The sequence below is a fragment of the Notolepis coatsorum genome (genome assembly GCF_963971535.1).
Source record: "Notolepis coatsorum genome assembly, chromosome: 4".
NCBI lineage: Eukaryota > Metazoa > Chordata > Actinopteri > Aulopiformes > Paralepididae > Notolepis > Notolepis coatsorum.
In genome coordinates, this window is record NC_140168.1 from 8,135,331 (window position 1) to 8,144,406 (window position 9,076).

A 9,076-nucleotide genomic window follows, 5' to 3' on the forward strand; every position below is an offset into this window, starting at 1 on the left:
TGTGGGTGCAGAGGTACTGTCGCGGGGCGGTCCTCATCCTGACGGGTGAGGATTACGTCTGGACATGGCCAGGCAGGTCTGGGACCGATGCCGTGCCGCCAGGGATTCTTCCCCATACATCTGTTAGGTCAGTTGTTCCTACTGGCTGTCACTTCCGCTAAACGCGTAGGTGAGCTCTGTGCTCTCTCGGTACGTCCAGAGTGCCTGTCTTTTCGGGCCGATTGCGGTGTCACTCTGCGACCTAATCCTGCTTTCGTGCCTAAGAATATCCGGAGTTCCTTCCGCTCCCGGGATATTGTGGTTCAGGCGTTTCGTCCTCCTCCTCACACTAGTGAGTTAGATGCGGGCCTTCACCTGTCATGTCCAGTCCGTGCTTGGGGTTTTACCTCAGCCGTACTCAGGACTTCAGGGTTACCGGCCAGCTTTGTCTGTTACGGTGGGGCTCGTGCTGGTAAGGCACTGTCGGAGCAGCGCCTGTCCCATTGGTTGTGCGAGGGCATTACCCTCTGCTACACGTTGGCTGGGCAGGATCCCCCTGGGGGCGTCAGGGCGCACTCCACTCGTGGGGTGGCTGCTTCTGCCGCTCTCCTGGGTGGGGCCTCGGTGGAGGACATCTGTGCTGCAGCTTCATGGTCCTCCCCGGGCCCCTTTGTAAGGTTTTACCTCATGGACATGACCGGGGGTTCTGTCTCCCAGGCGGTTCTGGGGTCTGTGGCCTTTCCTGCTTCCCGTCCTTTGGTCGGGTAGCAGGAGTATATGGGTATGGGCCACAGTGTGTTGGGTCACACGTGGTTCCGCCTGTACGGTGTGTTCAAGGGGTTCTAGTTCCCTCTTGTTCGCATTCAGGTGGAGTTGACTGCGCCCCCCCTTCGTTAGGAAGGATGGGGTGACAGGGCTCCCCGCACCCCTTGATGTGGGCTTACGGGTCCTCAGGGGGTACATTTGTCGGGCTTCGCGTCCGCTCTTCCCCATATCTCATAAGGCTCAGAGCGGGACACGATAGCAAATACGGCATATAACGATAGGTTATGTAGATAACCTAGTTATATTAGTATTGGCTGAGCGTCCCGCTCTGCGCGGCCATGAGTTCCCTCTTGAGGAATCTTTTCCTGGGACGGGTTTTTTGGCGAGGAAGGATGTGTGGTGACCAGAGTCACTGCTATATGGGCGGTGCCACCATGGGGGCGGAGCCCCATACAGGTGGGGTGCATGTAGTTTTTTGTTCGTGGGAGATACAATAGGTATCATAGGAGATAGGGATATCTCATAAGGCTCAGAGCGGGACGCTCAGCCAATACTAATATAACTAGGTTATCTACATAACCTATCGATATACAGGTGATAAACATCATTGTTTCTACACTCCTCATCGACCGACACCCGCCTGCTCCAGATAAAACCCACTGCTCGTACTGAAGGAGTAGGACTAGCTTTAGACAAACACAGGAAGGACTAGTGTAGAGGAGCCAAAGCTATATATTTAGGTTATGGTATATTATATATGAATGTTTATGTTTATTTTTATATCCTTACATTGAAACGGCATTAGGAATGTTGATTGGATTTAGATAAAGTCATTGAACCGTCTTATTTGTCATAATAGAACATTCTAGAACATTTGTCATGTCACAGTAGGATGTCATAATAGAACATTCTAGAACATTGGTGAAGTTTCATAGCCGAATGTTCTAGAACATTGGTGATGTCATCATATGATGTCATGACCGAACATTCTTGAACGTTTGTGTATCTATATATATTCAGCAATTCGCTGCCAGGTCAGTGTGCATCTTGAACCCACAGCTAGTACTGAAGGAGTAGGACTAGCTTTAGACAAACACAGGAAGGACTAGTGTAGAGGAGCCAAAGCTATATATTTAGGTTATGGTATATTATATATGAATGTTTATGTTTATTTTTATATCCTTACATTGAAACGGCATTAGGAATGTTGATTGGATTTAGATAAAGTCATTGAACCGTCTTATTTGTCATAATAGAACATTCTAGAACATTTGTGATGTCACAGTAGGATGTCATAATAGAACATTCTAGAACATTGGTGAAGTTTCATAGCCGAATGTTCTAGAACATTGGTGATGTTCATTATGATGTCATGACCGAACATTCTAGAACGTTTGTGTATCTATATATATTCAGCAATTCTCACTGCCAGGTCAGTGTGCATCTTGAACCCACAGCTAGTACTGAAGGAGTAGGACTAGCTTTAGACAAACACAGGAAGGACTAGTGTAGAGGAGCCAAAGCTATATATTTAGGTTATGGTATATTATATATGAATGTTTATGTTTATTTTTATATCCTTACATTGAAACGGCATTAGGAATGTTGATTGGATTTAGATAAAGTCATTGAACCGTCTTATTTGTCATAATAGAACATTCTAGAACATTTGTGATGTCATAGTAGGATGTCATAATAGAACAATCTAGAACATTGGTGAAGTTTCATAGCCGAATGTTCTAGAACATTGGTGATGTTCATTATGATGTCATGACCGAACATTCTAGAACGTTTGTGTATCTATATATATTCAGCAATTCTCCCTGCCAGGTCAGTGTGCATCTTGAAACAGTGCTGAGCAGTACCGAACCGATAGACTAAACAGCATAGATTTTCGGCTTTCCAGTTTGGAGGAATCTTCATGTGTCGAGTCAGCGGTGATTTGGAGACTGGGAAAATACAGTTTTCTTACCTTGTAGTAGTAACATGAATATTTAGGAAAAAAGCTTTGGGACCGCTTCTGTAAAGAAAGACTTCGCTGTGGAAAAGAAATAAACCATTTTGATATCTTTGTTTTACACTGGAGCGGCTGTGGACATTATTTGTCTTTATCAACGCACATACTACTCACGAGTAAGCAACTTTAACCAGTAGAATGGAACGTCGGCCCTCATAACTAGTGATCAAACAGTGACTTCAACCAGCTGTTGACTGAATCTAAGTAAGTTTATAACAAAAGTTAAAGTAAACTTCAGGGAGCTTTCCAGAGGAGGGAGTGTTACTGAGAGACAAAATGGCTTCGTCTCATTGTGAAGAGGATCTGTCTTGTCCTGTGTGCCGTGACATCTACACAGATCCTGTCCTCTTGTTGTGTAGCCACAGCTTCTGTAAAGCCTGTCTGCAACAATGCTGGAGAGACAGAGAAGACAAGAACTGTCCACTTTGTAGGGAAGTCTCTTCAATTTTAAATCCTCCTTGTAACTTGGCTTTGAAGAACCTGTGTGAGGCCTTCAGGGAGAGAAGCCAGGGAGCTCCAGCAGGTTCTGAGGTGCTCTGCAGTCTGCACAGACTCCAGCTCATCTGTGTGGTGTGTCCGTCCTCCAGAAAACGCAAGAGACACAACTGCTGCCTCATAGAGGAAGCTTCGGAGGATCACAAGGTATGGCAAAATCATTATTATATTAATTTATTCAATCTTTAATTATACTCAATAAATACACAGAGTAAATATTGTTGTCACATTGTTAATGAATACAGAAACATTAGACAATCAGAACAATTAGATGGGATTAGATTCAGACACTGATGTTGGAGTTGATTTATTTTTGTCCACAACGTAAGAGGTGTGAGAGTCAATGTCAGTGTGGGAGTCAATGTCAGTGTGGGAGTCAATGTCATTATGGGAGTCAATGGCAGTGTGGGAGTCAATGTCAGTGTGGCAGTCCAGGGTGGCAAACGTACTCCAGTCTGTGAGTTGAAACCGGTGCTGCAGCACAGAGTCCTCAGACCTACATCTTTCAAGTGAAATACATCATGAATGAATGAATTAATGAATTCCATTGCAGAAGCAGCTCCAGGCTCCACTGAAGACCTTACGTGACAAGCTACAGGCCTTTAAAGAAATCAAACAAACATGCGTCCGCACAGCAGAACACGTAAAGGTACAAATATTCTGTATTAATGATAAATGATTTACTGTAAGGTTGCAGCTGCACTCAACCTACACACAGTAAAAATAAGTGCCCTATTGTACATTTGTAGTCCATTGTGGGAGAGACATGATTTTTAACCCCCCTACTTTATATTTCAGTTAGTTAGATAGTAAATTATAACACTACCTTATGCGACACTGTGAATGCTGTATAGTTAGTTAGATAGTAAATTATATTGACTTATTTCTAGGGATGTCCGATATTATCGGCCTCCCGATATTATCGGCCGATATCGGCATTAAAATGTGGTATCGGAAAATATCGGTATCGTTATTATTTTTTTTTCATTTCTATAACCTTTATTTACCCAGGCAAGCAAGTAAGAACAAATTCTGATTTTATTTATTGTCAAAAGTATGCATAATGTTGTGTTAATTCCACAACAAGAGATATGTAATGTTAATTACCTGAAATTATTCCGTTTCTTGGGGGGGGAAACCCTGCATATATCGGTATCGGTTGATATCGGTATCGGAAATTAAGAGTTGGACAATATCGGTATATCGGTATCGGTAAAAAAGCCAATATCGAGCATCCCTACTTATTATTTGTTTACACTGCTTGTGTTGTTTTTACTACCTGTACCCGTCGCGTCTCCGTTTATTATCGTGTAACATTGTTTTGGATGGTAAAAAAGTGCAGGGGACCATAACTGCCTTCTGAAAACATGCAGGGGACATGTCCCCTGTGTCCCCCCCCCCCACAATTACACCCCTGGGGGGGGGACACAGGGGACATGTCCCCTGCATGTTTTCAGAAGGCAGTTATGGTCCCCTGCACTTTTTTACCATCCAAAACAATGTTACACGATAATAAACGGAGACGCGACGCGGCACTTGGACCACACGGAAAACGGCTGCTTGTTCCATCTCTGAGCTCAGGTCTCTGACGACCTGAGCCATTGTCATGTGTGACGGATCATACTGGGTCTGCGTTGTGTTTGATGTTAAATGAGAATGTCCCGAGGGGGAGTCGAACAGGGGGCTCCCGCGTCCGCGGGCGACGACACAGGCCGCTGCACTAAGAAGTGAATTCACTCCTAACTACCGTACCTATGCGTCTGTTAACCCTGTTATGGGGAAGTGAGTTTAATTTACCAGCCCGCACTGCCACAGTCACTCGTCAACACACCTGTTTCCGTGACTGTGGACATACCCACGGCCCCGGGCTTCCCCGTTACACATGCAAAGACAAGGTGAGCACCCGGCGAGGGACGAGTCGCATGTTTGTGTGCACGCGCTAAGTACCGAGCACAGCCGTCTTTGCATAACAACAACAGCCATGTCGTCAGGTGTGCTCAAATACATAGCACCCCTCCCCTGAAAGTTTGGTGTGAAACTGAACGATGGTCTGTGTGATTGCCATGAAATGCAACAGCATTGCTTGGTCTCTGTGAAAATATCTGTCTATGACCTTGTTGTATTTAAAAGCCTCTAGCCTGTTGTTTTATACATTGTAGATAATAAATAGCACGATCTCTCTCTCTCTCTCACGTTCCGAGACTCGTGCAGCGTTATGACTTGTCATAAGTGAATTGTATATAGAAACATCTCACCAAAATTGACTTGCACAACTGATTCATTTAAAATGTTTTATCTATGACCTTACAGCCACTGACCACGCCCCACAAATGTGTCCCCTCCAACATTGAAAACTAAATTATGCCCTTGCCCCCCCCCCCATATCCCCCATGCTGCCTGAATTTCCCCAAGGGGATCAATAAAGGAATATCTTATCTTATCTTATAATCTCCAGGTCCAGGCCCTGCACACAGAGAAGCAGATTAAGAAGGAGTTTAAGAAGCTTCACCAGTTTCTCCACGAGGAAAAGGAGGCCAGGGTAGCTGCACTGAAGGAGGAAGAGGAGCAGAAGAGCCAGACGATGAAGGAGAAGATTGAGGGGCTGGACAGAGAGATGTCAACCCTTTCAGACACAATCAGAGCCATAGAGCAGGAGATGAACGCTGAACACGTCTCCTTCCTGCAGGTCAGGACTGGTCTCTCTTCAGTTCATAGGGAATGATGCTGAGGATGTTTAGTACACTGTAAAAACTGGGATTGGGGTTCATTCATATTTATTAAATAAGTATTAGTAGCCTATACATAATAAAAAAGACTATGTGCCGTTTGAAATAGAATTGAGCTGAATTCAATTAATTTGAACCATTTATGAACCATTTACACAGTTTTAGTTGAATACAATTTGCTGATAGTTTAAAAGTGACCAGATGACGCTCAGTTTTTACAGTCTAGTGTTTAACTTGATCTGTCTTTACCTCCATAGAACTACAAGACCACACTGAAAAGGTAAGTGATTTATCTCTCTTTTTGTCGCTCTCTTTCTCTCTCTCATCTCTATCTCTTTTTTTTCTCAATTTCTCTCTTTCTTTCTATCTTTCTCTCCTTTCTCTCTCTCCTTTCTCTCTGACTCTTTCCATGACTGCCCCCATGTTAACCCTTTCACTGCTGCACTACCAAAACGGTTAACCCTTTCACTGCGACAATACACAGAAGGTTAACCCTTTCACTGCCAGTGCCACACGACAGCCGGTTAACCCTTTCACTGCCACACAACAGAAGGTTAACCCGGCGACCGTCGGTTGTGTGATAGTAAAGGGTTAACCTTCTGTCGTGTGGCAGTGAAAGGGTTAACGGGCGTCGCTGTTCACCACGGCTGTGGGCGGGTGCGTGACTCGCGGGCGGGAAGCGAAGTGGATTCAGATGCGTGCGCCACACGCATTTTCACAGAAATACACTCAATATCTGCATTATTACCACACATAGATGTTGTTCAACCAGCTAATGTGTCTGTATCTCTCCCAATACAAATAAACCATATTACTATACTTTATCAGGAGTACATCACACTGATCATCATTCTAAAATGCATTCTAACATTCTAATTAATGAGATAATAACGGGTTATACATGCAAAATGGACACTGGAACTGGAAATCTTTTTATTTTTATTTTTTTTATCTTCAAACGGGGACTGACTTCAACTTCAACTTCAACTTACTTTATTTTCCTTTCGGAACTTCCTTTGTGCAGTGGTTGAAAGACAAACATACAGTCACAATACATAGACACTCACCACTTTTTTTAAACTACAGTAAAAAGACCACTATATAAAAAAACACCAATTAAAACTACAGTATTAAAGCATGATATATTAAAATCCATGTGGAGCAGTTCTATATGTATATAAATAATAAATAATAGTAGGCATTTACGCGCTTCTGCTCTGTTTCATGTTGATGTCCCCGAGCTGTTCTCGCACGAAACCCACGCGTGCCTCTCTCTCTCTTTGCTGTCTGTCTCTCTCTCCCTCTCTCTCTCTCTTTGCTGTCTGTCTCTCTCTCCCTCTCTCTCTCCCACTCTCGTCTGTCTGTCTGTCTGTCTGTCTGTGTCTCTCTCTCTCTCTCTCTCTCTCTCTCTCTCTCTCTCTCTCTCTCTCTCTCTCTCTCTCTCTCTCTCCTTTTAAATCTGCATGTCAGATTAAAGGTGCTGTTGTAATTGGATGATCTGGATGAAGTGACTGAAGTTGAGAGGGTAGTGGAATGTACAATAGTATGTATGTATGTGAATATGAATACAGTTATTTTGATGGAAATCAATATCTCTCTCTTCTCTGCGGCTCTGAAGCTAAGCCCACAGCAGGACTGACTCTTGAATGTTCTTCCAGAGCTCAGTGCAACCTGCCTCGTCCACAGCTGGTCTCAGGAGCGCTGATAGATGAGGCCAAACACCTGGGCAACCTGGCCTTCAGAGTCTGGGAGAAGATGAAGGAGAGGGTCAAGTTCACTCCTGTCACTCTGGACCCAAACACTGCACCACCCCGGTTCTCTATATCTGATGATCTGACCAGTGTGAGAGACACAGACACAGAAGAGCAGCTCCCTGACAACCCAGAGAGGAACATTACGTATAACATTGTTCTGGGTTCTGAGAGCTTCAGCTCAGGGACACACAGCTGGGAGGTGGAGGTGGGAGACCATCCTGACTGGGGTATAGGTGTAGCTAAAGAGTCATTTGACAACAAGAGAGAGGGGCTAGTGGCATCACCACAACATGGTATCTGGGCTCTATGTTATAGGAGTGGTAAGTACTATAATGGTCTGAGTCAGATCCTCACAGTGAAGAGGAGCCCCCAGAGGGTCAGAGTACAGCTGGACTATAACAGGAGGAAGCTGACCTTCTACGACCGTGAAGACATGACTCACATCTGCACTCATGAACACACCTTCACTGAGAAACTCTACCCATACTTCGCTATAGGACCGGCTGGTGATGCCAAACACCCTGATATAAACATCTGCCCATCAGAGGTGTCTCTCACTGTGATATAGTCATGACAGTGAGGTGTGTGTGTGTGTGTGTGTGTGTGTGTGTGTGTGTGTGTGTGTGTGTGTGTGTGTGTGTGTGTGTGTGTGTGTGTGTGTGTGTGTGTGTGTGTGTGTGTGTGTGTGTGTGTGTGTGTGTGTGTGTGTGTGTGTGTGTGTGTGTGTGTGTGTGTGTGTGTGTGTGTGTGTGTGTGTGTGTGTGTGTGTGTGTGTGTGTGTGTGTGTGTGTGTGTGTGTGTGTGTGTGTGTGTGTGTGTGTGTGTGTGTGTGTGTGTGTGTGTGTGTGTGTGTGTGTGTGTGTGTTCGGGACCGATCCCACTTCACTTCCCTTCCTCTGGCTCTACCGCCTGGCAGGTATTACCTTAAAGAGATTAAGTAAGGTATTACTTACCTTAAAGAGATATTTCACTTTAGTTTCACTAGTTTCCTCGGTCTTACCTCCACACCTCCAGGAGCGGTGCTGTTGACAGAAGACAACTTGAGGTTCTACTAAAGTGAAATGTCCCTTTAAGCAGTAACTATCTCATTACGAACAAGGATGTATCTTATTTGTTTTAGGACAGAGGCGGCGATTGTCTTGTGATTTTACGGAAAGAGTTCATAAATGTGCCCTTTTTCCCCCCACGGCTGAGCGATATCGACGCCATCGAGGTCAGAGGTCAGAGTTGAGACGCACCGCTTGACCCCCACGTGTTGGGGGGGGGGTACTGTGGTTAGATACATGTAGTGGAAACACCGGTGTCTGAGAGAGTGTGTGTGTGTAACGGGATGTGTATGA

General features: G+C 44.7%; 1 protein-coding gene across 1 annotated transcript; it reads left to right on the forward strand.

Moving 5' to 3' along the window:
* Positions 1–3,037: 3,037 nt before the first annotated feature.
* On the forward strand, positions 3,038–8,304 carry LOC311227643 (zinc-binding protein A33-like; the record flags this gene model as incomplete). The annotated part of the gene is made up of 4 exons (XM_084313364.1): positions 3,038–3,403; positions 5,712–5,942; positions 6,240–6,262; positions 7,641–8,304. 4 exons carry the CDS (start codon positions 3,038–3,040, stop codon positions 8,302–8,304), a joined length of 1,284 nt encoding a protein of 427 aa, XP_084169490.1.
* Positions 8,305–9,076: the final 772 nt, after the last annotated feature.